This window comes from Camelus ferus, chromosome 6, assembly GCF_009834535.1.
Source record: "Camelus ferus isolate YT-003-E chromosome 6, BCGSAC_Cfer_1.0, whole genome shotgun sequence".
Taxonomy (NCBI): Eukaryota; Metazoa; Chordata; class Mammalia; order Artiodactyla; family Camelidae; genus Camelus; species Camelus ferus.
Genome location: NC_045701.1, coordinates 66,939,889 through 66,961,964, shown reverse-complemented (window position 1 = coordinate 66,961,964; position 22,076 = coordinate 66,939,889). Strand labels below are relative to the sequence as shown.

The window sequence follows — 22,076 nt, the reverse complement described above, 5'->3', positions numbered from 1 at the left end:
GTAGAAATCACTACTGCAGAACAGAAAAAAGAAAAAAGAATGAAAAGAAATGAGGATAGTTTAAAAGAACTCTGGGACAACATGAAGTGCACTAATATTTGCATTATAGGGGTCCCAGAAAGAAAAGAGAGAGAGAAAGGACCTGAGAAAACTTTTGGAGAGATAATAACCGAAAACTTCCCCAACTTGGGAAGGGAAACAGTCACCCAAGTCCAGGAAGCTCAGAGAGTTCCACACAGAATCAACCCACAGAGGAACACACCAAGGCACATAGTAATCAAATTGACAACAATTAAGGATAAGGAGAAAATATTAAAACTAGCAGGAGAAAAGCAATGAATAACATACAAGGGAAGTCCCATAAGGTTATCAGCTGATTTTTCAGCAGAAACTCTACAGGCGAGAAGGGAGTGGCATGATATATTTAAAGTGATGCAAGGGGGAAACTTACAACCAAGAATACTCTATCCAGCAAGGCTGTCATTCAGATTTGGTGGAGAAATCAAAAGCTTCACAGATAAACAAAAGATAAAAGATTTCAGGACCACCAAACCAGCTTTACAACAAATGTTAAAGGAACTTCTCTAGTCATCAAACTATAAGAAAAGAGAACAGATAGAAGAAAGAGAGGGAAAAAGAGAGAGAGAGAGACCTACAAAAGATTGTTTTGGCTATTCGGGATCTTTTTATTTTTCCTTATAAATTTTGGGATTGTTTGTTCTTGTTCTGTGAGGAATGTCGCAAGTATTTTGATGGGGGTTGCGTTGGATCTATGGATTGCTTTGGGTAGTGTGGTCATTTTGATAGTGTTGATTCTTCCAGTCCAAGAGCAGAAGATATCTTTCCATTTCTTTATGTCATTTTAGTTTTCAGAGTATGGGTAACCTCCTTGGTTAAGTTTATTTCTAGATATTTTGTTGTTTTTAATGTAACGGAAATGTCTCTGCCGGTTATAAAATTCTGGTTTTTGAAGTTAAAAAAAAAAAGTGAATGAAGGGCAGCAAATGGCAAAATAGCCTTCTTTTCTATGGGTCAGTTGTTTCATTACATACATACTGCATCTCCATTATCTATTCAACTATTGATGTGCACTTAGGATGCTTTCATATCTTGGCAATTATAAATAATGTTGCTGTTAATAGCAGGGTATATGTATCTCATCTTTTCGAGTTAATTCTTATTTTGTGCTTGGCTCTATTCCTTTGATAATTATGTGAGTTTAAAAAGCTAAAGCTCTAAACATTCTTAGAAACAATGAACAGTACATATGTGTAAATTTAAAAATATATGTGCAGTAAAACAAAAAGATCTATCAAGTCATGAAAGACATGGAAGAAACTTTAAAGACATATTACTAAATGAAAGAAGCCAGTCTGAAAAGGCTATTATAAACTGTACGATTCCAACCAAATGACATTCTGGAAAAGGCACAGCTACAGAAACAATAAGATCATGGTTTCCAGGGGTTTAGGGAGAGGGAGGGAGGGAGGGAGGAATTAATAGATGGAGCACAGGGGATTTTTAGGGCAATGAAATTATTCTGTATGATACTATAGTGCTGGCTACATGTCATTATGCATTTGTGAAAACCCACAGAATGTATATCATCAAGAGTGAACCCTAAAAAAAAAAGTGAACCCTAATGTAAACTATGGACTTTTGGTTGATAATGTGCCCATGTTGGTTCATCGATTGTAACACATATGCCACATGGATGCGGGATGTTGAGGGTAGGGGAGTATATATGTGTGAGTGGGGAGGGCTATGTGTGAACTCTGTATTTTCTGCTTAATTCTGTTGTAAGCCTGAAACTGCTCTAAAAGAATAAAGTATATTTTTTAAAAAAAAAAGCTTCACATATAAACAAAAGCTAAAAGAATTCAGCACCACCAAATCAGCTTTACAACAAATGCTAAGGGAACATCTCTAGGTGGAAAAGAAAAGGCCACAACCTGAAACAAGAAAACTATGAAATGCAAAAGCTCACGGTTAAAGGCAAACATACAGGACAGAAATAGACTCACAGACAGAGAATACAGACTTGTGGTTACCAGGGGGGTGGAGGGTGGGAAGGGATAGACTGGGATTTCAAAATTGTAGAATAGATAAACAAGATTACACTGTATAGCACAGGGAAATATACACAAAATGTTATGATAACTCACAGAGAAAAAAAATGTGACAATGAGTGTGTATATGTCCATGAATGACTGAACAATTGTGCTGAACCCTCGAATTTGACACAACATTGTAAAATGATTATAAATCAATAAAAAATGTTAAAAAAAATTAAGGCAAACATATAATAAAGGTAGGAAATCATTCACACACAAACTAGGAGGAAAGTTAAAAAACAAAAGTAATAAAATCTGTATCCACAATAAGCAGTTTGGGGAGACACAAAACAATGAAATGTGAAATATGATATCAATAACAATAATCATGAGGGGATGAGAGTACAAATGCAGGGTATTTAAAATGCATTTGAAAGTAAGAGATCAGCAACTTAAAGCAAACACACACACACACACACAGACACACACACACACACTGCTATACCAAAACCTCATGGTAATTGTAAACCAAAAATCTATAATAGATATACACACTAAAAGAAAAAAGAATCAAAATATAACACTAAAGACAGCACCAAATCACAAGAAAAGACAACAAAAAAGGGGGGGGGGAAGGATCTACAAAAACAAATTCAAAATAATTAACAAAATGGCAAAAAGAACATACATAACAATTACCTTAAATGTAAACTGACTAAATGCTCCAACCAAAAGATACAGACTGGATGAATGGATATAAAATCAAGATCCGTATATTTTCTGTCTACAAGAGGCTCATTCACCTCAGGTCTACAGATACAGATACAGAAAGTGATGGGATGGGAAAAAGGTATTCTAAGCAAATGGAAATCAAAAGAAAGCTGGAGTATCAACACTTATATTAGACAAAATGGAGTTTAAAATAAAGACTGTTACAAGAGACAAAGATGAATTACATAATGATCAAGGGATCAATCAAAGAAGATGTAACAATTGTAAATATATATGCACTCAACATAGGAGCACCTCAATATATAAGGAAAATGTTAACATACATAAAGGGAGAAACTGACAGTAACACAATTATAGTGGGGGATTTTAACACCCCACTTGCATTAGTGGACAGATCATCCAGACAGAAAATCAGTAAGGAAACACAGGCCTTAAATGATGCATTAGACCACTGGGCTTATTTGATATTTATAGAGCATTCCATCTGAAAGCAGAATACACATTCTTTACAAGTGCACCTGGAACATTCTCCAGGATAGACCACATTCTGGGTGACAGAATAAGTGTTGGTAAATTTAATGAAATTGAAATCATATCAAGCATATTTTCAGACCACAATGCTATGAGATTAGACATTAACTATGAGAAAAGAACTGTAAAAAAAAAATGCAAACATGTGGAAGCTAAATAATATGCTACTAAACAACCAATGGATCATGGAAGAAATCAAAGCAGAAATGTTAAAATACCTAGAGATAAATCAAATGGCACAAGGTTATGGGTTTGATCCCCAGTACATCAGTTAAATAAAAAATAACAATAAATAAATAAATAAATAAACCTAATTACTCCCCCCCAAAACCAAACAAACAAAAAACCAAAATGAAACATGCAATCCAAAGCCTATGGGACACAGCAAAAGCAGTTCTAAGAGGAAAGTATAGGAATACAAGCTTAATGCTGGAAACAAGAAAAATCTCAAACAACCTAAACTTACACCTAAAATAACTGTAGAAAGAAGAAACAAAACCCAAAGTTAGTATAAGAAAAGAAATCATACAGATGAGAGCAGAAATAAATGCAACAGACTAAAAAAGAGAGAAGATCAATGACACTAAAAGCTGGTTCTTTGAAAAGATAAACAAAATTAAACCTTTAGCCAGATTCATCAAGATAAAAGAAAAAGGGAGAGGGCCCAAATCAATAAAATCAGAAATGAAAAGGAGAAGTTACAAATGACAACACAGAAATACAAAACAAAAAAAAATTGTAAGAGGCTACTAAGAGCAACTGTACACCAATAAAATGGACAACCTAAAGAAGTGGACAAATTCTTAGAAAGGCACAATCTCCCAAGAAATGAATCAGGAAGAAAGAGAAAATATGAACAGACCAATTACCATTACCGAGATTGAAGCAGTAACTAAAAAATTCTCAACAAACAAAAGTCCAGGATTAGATAGCTTAACAGGTAAATTCTATCAACATTTAAAGAAGAGTTAACATCTATTCTTCTGTAACTATTCCAAAAAATTGCAGAGGAAGGAACCCTTCTGAACTAATTCTATGAGGCCACCATCATCCTGATACCAAACCAGACAAAGATATCGCAAAAAAAAAAAAAAAAAAAAAAAAAAAAAGAAAATTACAGGCCAATATCACTGATAAACATAGAGGCAAAATTCCTCAACAAAATATTAGCAAATCAACTCAAACAATACATTAATAGGATCATACACCATGATCAAGTGGGATTCAGCCCAGGGATACAAGGATTTTTCAAAATCTGCAAATCAATCAGTGTGATATACCACATTAACAAATTGAAGAATAAAAACATATGATCATCTCAATAGATGCAGAAAAAGCTTTTGATAAAATTCAACATCTATTTATGATGAAAACTCTCCAGAAAGTGGGCATAGATGGAACACACCTCAACATAATAAAGGCCATACATGACAAACTCACAGCAAACATCATACTCAATGGTGAAAAGCTGAAAGCATTTCCACTAAGATCAGGAACAAGACAAGGAAGCCCACTCTCGCCACTTTTATTCAACATAACTTTGGAAGTCCTAGCCACATCAATCAGAGAAGAAAAGAAATAAAAGGAATCCAAATTGGAAAAGAAGAAGTAAAACTGTCACTGTTTGCAGATGACATGATAATATACACAAAAAATCCTAAAGAAGCTACCAGAAAATTACTAGAGCTCATCAATAAATTTGGTAAAGGTGCAGGAAACAAAGTTAATATACTGAAATCTGTTGCTTTTCTATAGACTAGAAATGAAACATCAGGAAAAGAAATCAAGGAAACGATCCCATTTACCATTGTATCAAAAAGAATAAAATAAGTAGGAATAAACCTATCTATGGAGGCAAAAGACCTATACTCTGAAAAGAATATAGTGTCTACTGATGAAAAAAATTGAAGATGACACATGTGGAAAGATACACCATGTTCTTTGATTGGAAGAATCAATATTGTTACAATGGCTATACTACCAAAGGCAATATACAGATTCAGTGCAATCCTTACCAAATTACCAATGGAATTTTTCACAGAACTGACACGAAAAATTTAAAACATTTTATGGAAACACAAAGACCCCAAATAGCCAAAACAATCTTGAGAAAGAAAAACAGAGCTGGAGGAATCAGGCTCCCTGACTTCAGACTATACTAAAAAGGTACAGTAATCAAAATGGTACTGACACATAAACAGACATATCATCATTGGAACAGGATAGAAAGCCCAGAAATAAACCCACACACTTATGGTCAATTAATCTATGACAAAGGAGGCAAGAGTATACAAAGGAAAAAGACAGTCTCTTCACTAAGTGGTGCTGGGAAAACTGGACAGCTATATGTGAAAGAATGAAATTAGAATATTCTCTAACACCATATACAAAAATAAACTCAAAATAGATTAAAAACCTAAATGTAATACATATACTCTAAAACTCTTAGAGGAAGACATAGACAGAACATACTTTGACATAAATCACAGCAGTATTTTTTTGGATCTGTATCCTACGGTAACAGAAATAACAACAAAAATTAGCAAATGGGACCTAATCCAACTTAAAAGCCTTTGCACAGCAAAGGAAACCATAAATTAAACAAAAAGACAACCAATAGAATGAAAGAAAATATTTGCAAACAATGCAACCAACAAGTTAATTTCCAAAATATACAAACAGCTCATACAGCTCAATATAAAAAAAGCAAACAACCCATTCAAAAAATGTGCAGAGGATCTAAACAGGCTATACTACAGAGAAGACATATAGATGGGCAATAGGCATATGAAAAGATGCTCCATATCACTAATTATTAGAGAAATACAAATTAAAACTACAATGAGGTGTCACCTCACACAGGTCAGAATGGCCATTATCAAAAAGTCTACAAATAATAAATGTAGGAGAGGGTGTAGAGAATTGGGAACCCTCGTACACTGTCGGTGTGAATGTAAATTGGTACAGCCACTATGGAAAACAGAATTGAAGTTCCTTAAAAAACTGAAAATAGAGTTACCATATGATGCAGCAATCCCATTCCTGGGCATATATCTGGAGAAAACTCTAATTTGAAAAGATACATACACCCCAATGTTCATAGCAGCACTATTTACAATAGCCAAGACATAGAAGCAACCTAAATGCCCATCAACAGATGAATGGATAAAGAAGATGTGCAATATATACACACTGGAATATTACTCTGCCATAAAAAGGAATGAAATAATGTCATTGGCAGCAACATGGATGGACCTAGAGATCATGCTGAGTGAAGTAAATCAGACAGAGAAGGACAGATATCATATGATATCACTTATATGTGGAATCCAAAAAAAATGACACAAATGAACTTATTAACAAAACAGCAACAGTCTCAAAAACATAGAAAACAAACTTAAGACTACCAAAGGGAAAGAGGTGGAGGAGGGTTGAATTAGGAGTTTGGGATTAATATATATAAGACAGATAAGCAACAAGGGCACAGGGAACTATATTCAATATATTATAATAACCTATAATGGAACTATATTCAATATCTGGTAATAACCTATAATGGAAAAGAATCTGAAAAGGAATGTATATATACACACACACATATATACACACACATATGTATAGGAATATATATATACACACAATATATATGTGTATATATGTACAAAGGAATATATATATATACACACACAATATATATACATGTATATATATGTGTGTGTGTGTGTATATATATATATATATGAATCACTTTGCTGTACACCTAAAACATTGTCAATCAACTATACTTCAATTAAAAAACACATGAATCATTCTCTGATTTACGTTCTAAAATTAATCACACTGTCTTCTTGGTCCATGCTTCCTTATTTCTAAGGTTCCACTAGACACCCTTTTCTTTCTGTCTCTAGGTGATGCATTGTTACCATCTATTCTTAGAGTGCATCAAAGGGATGACCACAGAACGACAGGAGCACACAAGTAGAACACCTAGCATTTTACAAGGAAATGCTTTCCCAAAGATGTGATGTTTAATCTCTTTTGAGAGAAAAAAAGGAGTTTTCCAAGGCAAGAGGGTTAGGGAGGTGGTAAACAGAATTTTGGGAATGGGAATTGATATGCAGAGGCATGATGCAGCCAAGTATATTTAAAACAGAAAATAGCTAGAGGATGCAAAGTATGCAAAGCATAGTGGAAAACTACAGCAAAAAGATTGTTTGATTCAGTTGACAAAGAGTGGCATTTAGAAGTTATCTGGACCATACACCGAGGGCATATGATTAGACATGTTTTCAAGAGACAAGACTTTCTGAAATACTGAGAATAGACTGAGGAGATGGTAAATTGGGGACAAAAAGCTGGCAATGGACATGTATAAAAGTAGCATTACAAATACATATTCTATTGATTTTTTTTTCAATTTTTTAAAACAATGGAGGTACTGAGGACTGAACCCAAGACCTCATGTATGCTAAGCATTCACTCTACCACTGAGCTATACCTCACCCCCCTAAATACACATTTTAAATATTCAAAGTTCAATTTTGAACAAGAGCTGAAGTTGTTTTTAAAAGGAGGACTGAAGTATTCTTTTTACATTTCCTAATTAATTTCATGCAATTAATAATCCATTCAAATATTTATTGTATATCAGGCAGGTATTGGGACACAACAGTGAGCAAAATAGTTAAAACAACCCTGCCCTTGTGAAGATTATATTCTGGTGTTAAAGAAAATACTCCCAAGAGGATACCCAAACTGCCAAATTAAGGCAAAGAGAGCAGATAAGCCTGCCTAGGAAGCAAAGGGAACAGGGTCAGGAGTCTTTGTTAAATAACAATTTGTTTATACTTCAACAAGAGGTCATTATGTTCTCTCTTATGGTTACCAAATAAACCCAACATGTTGGGTGGGACAAGCATTATTACTATCCTTTTCAGATTTTAGAGCACAGTGTTACAATATGTAAGTAATTTTGCCAACTTTACTATGTCTGTTGATAGCAGTAAGCACTGTCACTATAGGTAATCCTGTCCTACACATAATCACCTTCTGGACACTGATGAAATGTCCCATTGCACCACTCTGGAAGGTCACATTTATTGACCTAATGTCTACAGAGTTCCCCTGATGGCATGAACTGCATTGCAGTCTTTGCTTGTTCTATGCATTTCATTGGGAAAACATTTCCATGATTCCAAATCCCAGTCTCAGTCAAAATCACATAAATACCCAAATGCTGATAAATGAAATCCACTATGTTGACAACAACAGATATATCCTCTGCACTTTTGAGAAGTTACCTTGGGAATAAATGAAGAGAGGTCAGACTCACCCTTTGGTGCTCAGATGTCTGTCCTCTGCTTTTCCCATGAGTCATATGTGTGCTCAAGAAACACAAAGAGGACTAACTCCAAAGGGAAATGGAGCTTTATTTGCTGCTTACAGTGAACAGTAGATAGGAAGATGTCAGGAATTACCTTTGCTTGACAGCAATGTTCCTGATACCAACAGAAGGGAAGGTCTCTGTATTTCTCTGTAAACTGCCAGAAATGTGCTCAGTGTCAGGCATGGAGTAATATTTCTAATGCCAATAGATTAAAACTTAGTAATGTATATGATATTAAATAACAGGCATGTTCTTAATCTGAAGATTGAGTCTTAGTCTCCTCGGGTCCAAAACGTTTTCGAAGGTACATAAATATAGCAGTCAAAGGTAAAAGCAAAACAGACAAAGCAAGAGTCACAAATAATGGCAAGAAAACTCTTCTGGCAGGTGCTGGGCCACTGTCAACGCTACCTCCGTTGCCTCTGTGTAGGCAGTAGGGCGGGGACCACCCATAGCCACAGTGGCAGTGATGTTGATTATTGCAGATCCCCTTCATGTTGCAGGTCTCAGGCAAGCAGACTCGTGACAGGAGAGACAGACTGACACACTTCTTGTGTAGGCAGATCTTTCCTGGACCACACATGGTGCCATCTTTCACTTCACCAACATCAGGTATATTCATCCCTAGGTGATAGTCAATACTCCAGCAGGTGACACCATTGATGTGAGTGTACTGTAATGTTGAGTGGTCTCTCAGATGGGGAATGCCTCCCACATTCTCACACTGAACTCTCCCACAAAAGATATCTGAAGTACGACATTTGAGGTATGTTGTGCCATTTATACCACAGTGGCCAAAACGGTTTCCCTGGGAATTAATTTCTTTATAGCAAATCTGAGATGCACTCTTTGCACCTTCACCGAAAATCTCCCTGCACTGTTCATCACGGTTATTACATCTCTTTTGATAGCAGTAGGCACTGTCATCACTACAGGGAATCCCGTCCTGCACATATACATCTTCTGGGCACTGATGAGATGTTCCATTGCACCACTCTGGAAGGTCACATTCACTGACCTGACGTCTACAGAGTTCCCCTGCTGGCATGAACTTGCAGTCTTTGCAACAAAGTCCAAAAGCACAAGCAGCCCCAGGCCTCAGAGTGCAGTTCAACAGACAACAGGGATCTTGTTCACACTGCTTTATAGAGCCACAGTCACACTTTTCTTCTGCTTCAACCACACCGTTCCCACAGCGTTTCAGCATAAAGACTGCCCCTGGAATTGGAGGACTGTACAGACATGATCCCTGGTTTAAAGTGGTCTTTGTAAAGTCTGCATAACTACAATTGGTGAATCTCTCTGATGGCACTCTGACAGCATTCATGATGCAAGCACTTTGCCCACACAAACAGAATTCTTCATCATGCTGCATACCCAAAGTGTGACCTAACTCATGAGCTACAGTGAGGGCAAAAACAGACCAGGGATCTCCTTTGAAATTATTAACTCCACAGTCAATAGGAGGATGACATATTCCTGCAACATAGGCTATCCCAAGTACACTTATGAGTGAATTTTTAATGAAAATATGTGCAGCATCATACTGTAGCTGGGAAAGACTGATTTGTTTCCACTGAGAGAAATCCTCCAGAACCTGTTCTATGCTTATCATTGGGAAAACATTTCCATGATTCCAAATCTCAATTCCAGTCAAAATCACATAAGTACCCAACTGCTGATAAATGGAATCCACTATGTTAACAACAACAAATACATTCTCCTGCACATTTGAGAAATTACTTTGGCAGTAAATGAAGAAATTGTGATCTACCACCACAGTCAGCTCCAGAAACCATGAGTGGGTCCACCAGTTATGAGCAGAATTTTGTCTCAGAGTTAATTTTTCGGCCTCTTCAAATTCCATCTGTTGATGTGGTTTATTTGTTAAGCCACATCTCATAAGTGAGACTTGTGTCTCATTAGTGTTTATCTTATAAATCAGGTGTTCAAATGTGGTAGAGTGCCTGATGGGCTCAATTTCATAAGTAATGTCATTTATCTGTAGCATTCCTTGAAAGCCCCCAGAACAAGTACTGAGGGAAACCAGGGACTCCAGGGCCCCCTCCACATAGCCATGATAGTAGCAGTCATCAGGAACAAAAGGCTGATCCTGGCGGAGGGCATGCTGGTCCGTGTAGGTGAACACTGGGAGATGTCTGGAAACCAAGATCTTCTTAGCCCTCATGTGGACAACATGTTGCCAGCCCCCAAACTGCAGGCTGTAGGAGAGCCAGCCTGGAGCCTTTGCACCTCTGCTTCTGTTGGTAACCTTTGAGGGGATCACCACATCTGGGGAGCTGAGGCTTTGGGAACGCCCAGCCTGGGAGAGGCCACAAGGGAACAGAGACACCTCAAGCCAGAGCAGTACAACGACTCCCATGGATACTGCAGCCTCACCAGCCACCATTATGGAGTGGCCATTATGAAACCATCTGTTCAGAGAAAAACAATGTTAGGCACTGCTGATCTGGCTCGTCTCTCTGAGTTGACCTTTAAGGATGTGTGTCCTGTCAGAGTTGGACAATCAGAGCTGTAGTGCTGAAAGTGAAAATAAAAAGAAGGGTTTGGATGGCCGGGGGGATTGGGTAAGGAAAGTAGGAAAAAGAAGTTTAATGGGGAAAAAATTACTAATAAATCAAGAAAAAGCTTTGGATTTGTTTTCAATAAATGGGGGGAGGGTGGGAAGTTAGATGGGGTATAGGTAGTACAATATTGGCCATATGTTGATAGTTGTTGGATTTGAGAATAGGTGCTTGGGTTTCAATATACAATTACCTCAATACATATAGGTGGAATAAAAATCTCTCCCATAAAAAGTTAAAGCAAAAGTAAAGGAACTTTAGAGTAGGGTGACTGTATATCTCAATTGGTCCAAGACCACATTGTTTATACCTGCTGTCCTTGTGTAACTATTGGTACTTTCCCCTGTCAAAACCGGAGAAGTCAGAAATAATCACAGTCCTTACATCAATTTGTATCAGATTGATACAAATCGATTTTCTTTAGAGTTTCTTTATCTCAAGTTATTTACTTGTCTCCTTGATGTATTCTCCTTCACCCATAACTCTATGGGACTGTAAGGTCATTGAGGGCAGGGTTTATGATTTTAACTCATTTAAGAATTCCCTATAACACCTAGTATCATTCTCTATACAGTGGAAAATGGAAATGGGGGAGGGGTGGTGAAGTACTTGGGTTATAGATGAATGTCACTTAAGATGTATTCTTATTTGAATATAATTTTATAAGAGAAAAAAATCATAAAAAACTGACATCTTCTAAAGGAATGAGGAGAACAGTGTTGTTCTCTTCAGTTACCTACAGGAGAATACCAAAGACAAGAGGAAATGCCTTAAGAAGGGAAAGTGAGAATTCATGACATTTAAAAGCTTAGGGAAAGGAACTCTGTCTTCTGGGCAAAGGCATGAGAGTGCCTGGTATTTTAGGATTGCAAGGGAAAATTCCCAATGTCTGCTTAAATATATTTACCAACAGGTTTTGAAAGTGGGGGAATTTCTATACCTGGCCTACAGTCTCTCTGGCAACACTCGTTCATTTCTTTTCTTAATTCATTAAACAATTATTTATATGTTTGGAGCATACAAAGTACAGGACATTGTGCTACATGTTAGGGAAATAAAGTAAATATACAGAGCATTAAATAAATTATCAATTTAGTACAGAAATGTGTGGCAGGGACCTATAATATTGTATTCAACATTTCATGTATTATGTGCCCTTTTCTTTGGCTGAGTGTCTATAGACATCATCACAGTCTCAGCCTAAGTGCCAAAAAAGTAGCTAAAAAGCACTGATCCTATGGAAAAATAGGTAAGTAATCAGCTTACTATAATAGGATCTAAATAATTAATTAATTTAAATAGATTAATTAATCTAAATAGATCAATTAATCTAAATAGATTAATCTGAGGCTAATAAAGTTAATGATTCAGGGATCCTCACTGTACAGACCTCCATAAACCCCTGGGAGGTGCTTAGTAATGCAGTTTATGAGAGTCATCAATATAACACTGTTCAAAATTAGGCACTACACAAGCAAATTTAAAGTGCCCTGAAATATCAGTTTATACATTAAAGACTTGATAAAGGTTTCCTGAAATTCAACAATAATTTATGTAGTATTTATTGTATTACCAATAACAAGTTGTAAAGCTGATTTTTCTAAACTATAAATAATAAAGAATAAACTTTGATTGAATATCCTAGGGATAGTCAATTATCTTCCTGTTCTCGCCAGAGAAAATGTAACAAAATAATTCTCATAAGAGAGGCAATTAAAGAGGAAGCAATTATAAAACTGTAGGGAAACATATTATAGAAGTGTATCAGGAAGTTAATATAAGTACTGGGCTTTAAAAATTTTGTGATGGTTATCATATTTTCAAACTTTTAAAATTTATAATTCATTGTGATTTCTTCCTCATGTTAAATAAATGTTCATTTTTATCCTTATTGTAGTTTTCTATTCTTTTTCTTAAAGTGGGCTCTCTTGTAGATGCTTCAGGTCCAAAAATCTGATTTCAGCACTGACTGTGATAAACATACTGACAAAGGTAAGTTCAGTTTCTTATGAGTAAACACAGGAAGAGCAACTAAGCCAAGCTAATTGAGAAGACTTGCATGGGAGATATGAAAATAAAGGTGACTGATCCAGTACCAGTTATCTCCTGGACTCTGAATCATTCCTAGTCAATACTTCCTTTACTCTGATTCAAATTCTTCTATGTCATCCCTCCATAGAACTTCCCCTACTACTTCTGCAGTCTTCATTTAATGAGAAAGGAAGAGAGAGAGAGAGAGCCAAACTCAATCCTCAACCTGTTCACAGAGCTCCCTATACCTCTTTACTTTATTAAACCTGAGCTTCTGTAGAATTTACTGCTTGCCTTAAAGCTCACTCTAGAGAAACTCACGTCACAGAAGTCATATGTGCTTTATGGTCCACAGGCTGGGATCCTGTTGTCCACAGCCCATAAAGTCCATTCAGGACCACTTACCCTGCTACATTTGACTAGACTGATTTTTAACATTTCTTTCTCACTCTTCCATCAACCACTCCCTGCACAAATTTCAAAGACTTTGACATCTGAAAGTGGAAGTCTCTCTCCACCCTAATTGTTAGCAAGTTAGTGTGTGTGCATTTCTCAAGAGAAGAGTCCAGCCTTTCCAACTCTTCTATTTGTCTTAGCAGATTTCCCAGCAGGCAAAGGGGCTCCCCAGGTCGAAGAGTCCACCTGTGTGGACTTTCTCTTCCTTATAAATCCCTCCCATGGGTGCCAGACGTGATGTCTTTTTTTCCATCCTACTTGGTTACACGAATTTCTATTTTGCAGCTTTGGTCGTACAGAAGATCTGCCAGTTTCCAATTCATTTTATGTGAGATTTTTTCCTCATACAGATGTATTTTTGACATGTTTTTTGGGGGAGGTGAGTTCCATGTCCTCTTACTCTGCCATCTTCATCTCCTCCTCACTCTGCCATCTTGATCCCTTCCTCAGGTTGTTCTGATTCAGAATAGCACTTTATAGATACAGAGCATCACAAATTATGTCCTAGAGTAAGAAATGTGGCTTTTTGGGGGTCGGGGTTGGGTTTTTTAAAACCGAAATATAAATTGATTTACAATAGTAGCTTCAAATGTACAACATAGTGATTTAATATTTTTATAGACTAAACCATTTAAAGTTATATAAAAGATTGGCTATGTTCCCTGTGTTGTACAGTATATCCTGGTAGCTTATGTATTTTATACATAGTGGTTTGTATTCTTAATCCTCTACTCCTATTTTCCCCTTCCCTGATCCCTCTCCACCATGGTAACCACTGATTTGTTCTCTATATCTGTAAGTCTGTTTCTGTTTTGTTGTTGTATTCATTTATTTTATTTTTTAGATTCCTCATATAAGTGTCTTTCTTTGCCTGACTTAACTCACTAAGCATAATACCCTCCAGGGCCAACCACGTTGTTGAAAGTGGTAAAAGTTCATTCTTAAATTTCATTAAAATTGGCTGAATAATATTCACGTGTGTGTGTGTGTATCACATCTTTATCTATCATCTGTGGAGGGACACTTGGGTGGCTTCCATGTCTTGGCTATCGTAAATACTGCTGCATCTTGATTATCCATGAACACTGAGGTGCACGAGTCTTTTCCAATTAGTGTTTTCTTTGGGGGAGGTTATATACCCAGCAGTGGAATTGCTGAATCATATGGTAGTTCTATTTTCAAGTTTTTGAGGAACCCCCATACAATATTCCATAGTGGCTGTACCACTTTACATTCCCACAACAGTGTGTGAGGATTCCTTTTTCTCCACGTCTTTGCCAACATTTGTTATTTGTGGTCTTCTTGACAAAAGCCATTCTGACAGGTGTGAGGTGATATCTAATTGTGGTTTTGATTTGTATTTCCCTGATGGTTAGCAGTGTTGAGCATCTTATCATGTGCTTCTTGGCCATGTGTATGTCTTCTTTGGAAAAATGTCAGTTTAGGTCTTTTGCCCATTTTTTGATTGGGTTTTTTTTTTTTAGATACTGAGTTGTACGAGTTATTTATATATTTCTGATATTACACCTTATAGGTCATATCACTTGCAAATATTTTCTCCCATTCAGTTGGTTATCTTTCATTTTGATAATGGTTTCTTTTGCTGTGCAAAACACTTAGTGTAATTGAGTCCTACTTATTTTCACTTTTGCTTCCTTTGCCTGATGAGACAGATGCAAAAAAAGATTGGTATGACTTGTGTCAGAGTGTTCTGCCTGTTTTATTCTACAGGTTTTATGGTTTCAGGTCTTATATTTAGGTCTTTTTTTAAAAATTGAAGTATAAATGATTTACAATATTATGTTATTTTCAGGTATACAGCATAGTGATTCAGTATTTTTGCAGATTATACTCTATTATAGGTTATTATGTGGTAATAACTATAATTTCCTCTGCTATACAATATAGCCTTGTTTCTTATCTTTTTCATACATAATAGTTTGAATCTGTTAATCCTATATCCCTAATTTGTTCCTCCCCCTTCTTCTCCCCTTTGTTAACCACTAGTTTTTTTCCCTATATCTGTGAGTCTGTTTCTGTTTGGCATATACATTTATTTGTATAACTTTTTTAGATTCCATATATAAGTAATATCATACAGTGTATCTTTCTCTGTCTGACTTATTTCCCTTAGCATAATATTCTCTAAGTCCATCCATATTGCTGAAAATGGCAGAATTTCATTCTTTTATATGGCTGAGTTATATTCCATTCTATGTATATATCACATCTTGATTATCCATTAGTCTGTGACTGTACATTTGGGTTCCTTCCAAATCTTGGGTGGCTATTGTAAATATTGCTGTTATGAACATCAGATTGCAGGCATCTTTTTGAATTAGTGTTTTTATTTATTCTGAATATATACCCAGGAGTGGAATTGCTGGGTGACATGCTAGTTTTATTTTTAGTTTTTTAAGGAAACTCCATACTGTTTTCTATAGTGGCTGCATCAATTTATATTCCTACCAACAGTGCATGAGAGTTCCCTTTTCTCCATGCCCTCTCCAGCATTTTTTACTTGTGGTCTTTTTGATGATAAACATTCTGACAGGTGTGAGGTGATATCTCACTGCTGTTTTGATTTGTATTTCCCTGATGGTTAGTGATGTTGAGCATCTTTTCAGGTGCCTATTGGCAATCTGTATGTCTTCTTTGGAAACATGTCCATTCAGGTCTTCTGCACATTTTTAGTCAGGTTGTTTGTTTTCTTGATATTGAGTTATATGAGCTGTTTATATATTTTGAATATTAACCACTTGTCAGTCACATCATTGCAAATATTTTCTCTCATTCAGTAGGCTGTCTTTTCATTTTATTGATAGTTTCCTTTGCTGTGCAAAAGCTTTTAAGTTTAATTAGGTCCCATTTTTTTTGCTTTAATCTTTTCCCCTTAGGAATGAATTCAAAAATATATTGCTATGATTTATGTTGAAGAGTGTCCTGCCAGTGTTCTCTTCTAGTTTTATGGTTTCAGGTCTTACATTTATGTCTTTAAACCATTTTGAGTTTGTTTTGTATATGGTGTGTGAGAAAACATTCTAATCTTACTCTTTTACATGTAGCTGTCCAATTTTCCTACCACCACTTGTTGAAGAAACTGTCTTTTCTCCATTGTATATTCTTGCTTCTTTTACTGTAGGTGAATTGACTATAGATTTGTGGATTTATTTCTTGGCTCTCTGTTCTGTTCCATTGATCTATATATCTGTTTTTTGTTCCAGTACCACACTGTTTTGATTAATTTAGCATTGTAGTATTCTCTGAAGTGTGGGAGGGTTATACCTTCAGTTTTGTTCTTTTTCCTGAGGACTGCTTTGGCTATTTGGGGTATTTTTTAGTTCCATTTAATTTTAAGATTATTCCTTCCAGTTCTTGAAAAATGTCATGGGTATGTGGGTAGGGATTACATTAAATCTGTAGATTGCTTTGGGTAGTATGACCATTTTAACAATATCAATTATTCAATTCTAAGAGCATAACATATCTTTCTATTTCTTTGAATCATATTGTTTCCTTTATCACTGTTTTCTTGTTTGTAGAGTATAAGTCTTCTGCCTCTTTGGTTAAGTTTATTCCTAGGTCTTTTATTCTTTCTGTTGAGATATAAAATAGGATAATTTCTCTTTCTGATATTTCATTGTTAGCGCCTAGCAACACAGCAGATTTCTATATACTAATGTTGTATCCTGCTACCTTGATTAATTAATTTATTAGTTCCAGTAGTTTCTTGGTGGAAACTTTAGAGTTTTCTATGTAAGTTATCATGTCATCTGGAAATAGTGACAGTTTTAGCTCTTCTCTTTCAACTTAGATATCTTTCATTTCTTTTTAAAATTGTTTGACTGCTGTGGCTAGGACTTCCAATACTATATTAAGTGGCCAGAGTGGGCATCCTTGCCCTATTCCTAAATTTAGTGGGACGGCTTTCCACTTTTCATCTTTGAGTGTGGTGTGTGAGTTTGTTGTAAACTGCCTTTATTATGTTGAGATATATTCCTTCAGTACCAACTTTGGCGAAAATTTTTTATCATGAATGGACGTTGAATTTTGTCAAATAGTATCTCAGTGTCTATTGAGATTATCATGTGATTTTTATACTAACTTTTGTTAATGTCATGTGTCACATTGATTTATTTGTGAATGTTGAATAATATTTGTGACCCTGGAATAAATCCAATTTGATCATGGTGTATGATCCTCTTTGTATGTTTTTGGATTAGGTTTACTAATATTTTGTTAAGGATTTTTGCATTTATATTCATCAGAGATATTGGCCTATAATTTTCACTTTTTTTTGTATCAGGGTAATGGTAGCCTTGTGGATTGAATTTGGGATTTCCCTTCTCTTTAATTTTTGGGAATAATTTGAAAAGGATAGGTATTAGTTCTTTATTTGTTTGGTAGAATTCCTCTGTGAGACCAGATGGTCCTGGACTTTTGTTTGCTTGGAGAATTTTAATTACAAAATCAACTTCATTTCTACAGACTAGTCTGTTCAAATTGTCTATTTCTTTTTGATTCAGTCTTGGGAGGTTACATGTTTCTAAAAATTTGTCCATTTCTTCTAGGCTGTCCAATTTGTCAGCATATAACTATTCATAGTATTCAGTTATGATTTTTTTGTATCTCTGTGGTATCAGCTGTTATTTCTTCTCTTTTATTTCTTATTTTGTTTATTTAGGTCCTTTCTTTGTTTTTTCTTAATGAGCCCAGCTAAAGGCTTATCAATTTTCTCTCTCTTTTCAAAAACCAGCTCTTGGTTTTATTGATCTTTTCCATCATTTTTGTTTGTTTTTTGTTTGTTTTAGTCTCTGTTTCATTTATTTCCTCTCTGATATTTATTTCCTTCCTTTTGTTCTTACTGTAATCTTTGTTCTTCTCTTTTAGATGGTAGGTTAGGTTGGTTATTTGAGGGGTTTTTTTGTTTTTGTTTCTTGTGGTAGGCCTATGTCACTGTAAACTTCCCTTTTTGAACTTCTTTTGCTGAGTCCTATAGATTTTTGGAAGTTGTGATTCTGTTTTCATTTGTCCTGTGGTCTTTTCTGAATTTCTATTTGATTTCTTCATTGATACATTATGTTTTTAGTAATACATTTTTTAGTTTTCATGTGTTTGTGTTTTTCCCTTTTTTTCTTCCTGTAACTGATTTTTAGTTTCATACCATTATGGTTGGGGAAAAAAAAAAGCTTCAGTATATTTATCCTCTTAAATTTGTTGAGACTTGCTTTGTGGCCTAGCATATGATCTATCCCGGAGAATTTTCTATGCGCACTTGAAAAGAGTGTGTATTCTGCTGGTTTTCAATGTAATGTCCTGTAGATGTCTATTAAGTCCAACTGGTCTATTGTGTCATTTAAGACCACTGTTTCCTTATTGATTTTCTTGCTGGATGATCTGTCCCTTGATGTTAGTGGGGTGTTTAGGTACCTTATTATTACTGTATTATTGTCAATTTTTCCATTTATGTCTCAGTATTTGCTTTGTATATTTACGTGCTCCTGTATTGCACGCATATATGTTAATGAGTGTAATATCTTTATCTTGTATTTATCCCTTTATCATTATATAATGCCCTTCTTTGTCTTTTTTATAGCCTAGTTTTAAAGTCTATTTCATCTGTTATGAATATGGCTATTCCCACTTTCTTGTCATATCTGTCTGCATGAAATACCTTTTTCCATTCCCTGACTTTTGGTCTGTGTGTGTTCTTAGCCCTGAAGTACATCTTTTGTAGGCAGCATATTGAAGGGTCATTAAAAAAAATCTAATCACTCACCCTATAGGTCTCATGATAGAAGCATTTCGTACACTGACATTTAAAGTAATTATTGATAGGTATGTACTAATTACCATTTATTACTTGTTTTCCAGTTATTTTTGTAGTTCTTTTCTGTTTACTTCTTTTTGTTTCTACCATTGTGGTTTTATGATTTTCTTTAAATGCAAGCTTTGGTTCCTTTCTTTTTTATTTTTGTGTGTCTACTGTAGATTTCTGATTTGTGGTTACCATGTGGTTCATATATGTTGACCCATAATTATATCTACTTATTTTAAACAGAATAGTCATTCAACTTCAAACACATCCTAAAATATTTACATTTTTTACTTTTATCCTTCACATTTTGGGCTTTTGAAATCATATTTTACATCTTCATGCTTAACCTTTAACTGTTTTATTGTAGTTATGATTGCTTTTTTTTTTTGTCTTTTAATCTAGGTACTAGCTTATTTAAGAAATCTTTAATCTTTACTATATATCTGCATTTCCTAGAGATATTTTCGCTTTCCTGTAGGTTCTTACTTCTCTTTCCATTTAGAGAAGACCGTTCAACATTTCTTTTAGGATAGGTTAAGTATTGATGAATTTTTAAAGTTTTTGTCTGTCTGAAAATTTCTTTATGTCTCCTTCTATTGGTGGATAGAGTATCCTAGCTTGCAGGTTTTTCTCTTTCAGTACTTTGAATATATCATGTCACTTCCTTGGCCTGCTAAGTTTATGCATAGAAATCATCTGATAACCTCATGAGGGTTCCCTTGTAACTGACTCTTGGTTTTTCTCTTGCTGCTTTTAGAATCGTCTCTTTATCTTCAACTTTTGCCTTTTTAATTATGATATGTCTTGGTGTGGGTCTGTTTGGGTTCATCTTGTTTGTGCTTCCTGTACCTGGATATTTCCTTTCTTCTTTAGGTTTGGAAAATTTTCAGTTTTAATTTCTGAAATACATTTTGGATTCCCTTCTCTCTCTTCTTCTTCTTCTGGAACCATTATAATGTGCATGTTGCTACATTTAATGTTATTCCAAGATCTCATAGATTGCTTTTGTATTTTTTAAAATTTGTCTTTCTATCTGCTGTTCTGATTGGGTGAGTTCCATTATTTTATCTTCCAAATCACTTGTGAATTCTTCTTTGTCACTTAGTCTGGTATTCATTTATTTCAGCTATTGAATTATCTTTTTTTTTTAATTTTAAGAGTTTATTTGAGCAAAAATCAGTTTGAATCAAGCAACATTCAATTTGTATTTTTTATTTTTATACAATGTTTAAAGGTTACTTTTCATTTACAGTGATTACAAAATATTGGCTATATTCCCCAGGTTGTATAATACATCCTTGAGCCTATGTTACATGCAGTAGTTTGTACCTTCTACCTCCCCACCCATATATTATCCTCAACCCTGCACTGGTAAATACTAGTTTGTTCTCTATATCAGTGAGTCTGCTTCTTTTATGTTATATTAACTAGTTTGTTGTGTTTTTAGATTCCACATATAAGCGGTATGATACAGTCTCTATCTGACTTATTTCACTTATTTCACTCCAAGTTCATCCATGTTGCTACAAATGTAAAAATATTGTTTGTTTTTATGGCTTAGTAGTATTCCAGTATGCGTGTGTGTGTGTGTGTGTGTGTGTGTGTGTATCACATATTCCTTATCCATTCATTTGTTGATGGACACTTAGTTTGTTTCCATGTCTTGACAATTATAAATAATTCTGATATAAACATTGAGGTTCATATATCTTTTCAAATTTTTTTTCATCTATATACCCAGGAGTGGAATTCCTGGATCATATGGCAGTTCCACTGTCAGTTTTTTGAGAAACCTCCTTACTGTTTTCTACAATGACTGCACCAATTTACATTCCTACCAACAGTGTACAAGGATTCTTTTTTCTGTACATCCTTCCCAACATCTGTTACTTGTGTTCTTTTTTTAAAACATTTTTTATTGATTTATTTTCATTTTACAATGTTGTGTCAAATTCCAGTGTAGAGCACAATTTTTCAGTTATACATGAACATATATATATTCATTGTCACATTTTTTTCTCTGTGAGCTAGCATACGATCTTGTATATATTTCCCTGTGCTATACAGTATAATCTTGTTTATCTATTCTACAATTTTGAAATCCTAGTCTATCTCTTCCCACCCCCCGCCCCCTTGGCAACCACAAGTTTGTATTCTATGTCTGTGAGTATGTTTCTGTTTTGTATTTATGCTTTGTTTGGTTTTTTCTTTTCTTTTTTTTTTTTTTAGATTCCACATATGAGCGATCTCATATGGTATTTTTCTTTCTCTTTCCAGCTTACTTCATTTAGAATGACATTCTCCAGGAACATCCATGTTGCTGCAGATGGCATTATGTTGTTGGTTTTTATGGCTGAGTAGTATTCCATTGTATAAATATACCACCTCTTCTTTATCCAGTCATCTGTTGATGGACATTTAGGCTGTTTCCATGTCTTGGCTATTGTAAATAGTGCTGCTATGAACATTGGGGTGCAGGTGTC

At 35.2% G+C, this 22,076-nt stretch overlaps 1 protein-coding gene across 1 annotated transcript; it reads right to left on the bottom strand.

Annotated features, from left to right (window-relative positions):
• Positions 1-8,492: 8,492 nt before the first annotated feature.
• Positions 8,493-11,455, bottom strand: LOC102515085 (disintegrin and metalloproteinase domain-containing protein 21). The gene has a single exon (XM_032482293.1). The coding sequence runs from the start codon at positions 11,111-11,113 to the stop codon at positions 8,957-8,959; it is 2,157 nt and encodes a 718-aa protein (XP_032338184.1). The 5' UTR covers positions 11,114-11,455; the 3' UTR covers positions 8,493-8,956.
• Positions 11,456-22,076: the final 10,621 nt, after the last annotated feature.

Excerpts from the sequence above, each read along its gene's own strand:
- LOC102515085 (XM_032482293.1), bottom strand. The coding sequence starts at position 11,113 with ATGGTGGCTGGTGAGGCTGCAGTATCCATGGGAGTCGTTGTACTGCTC.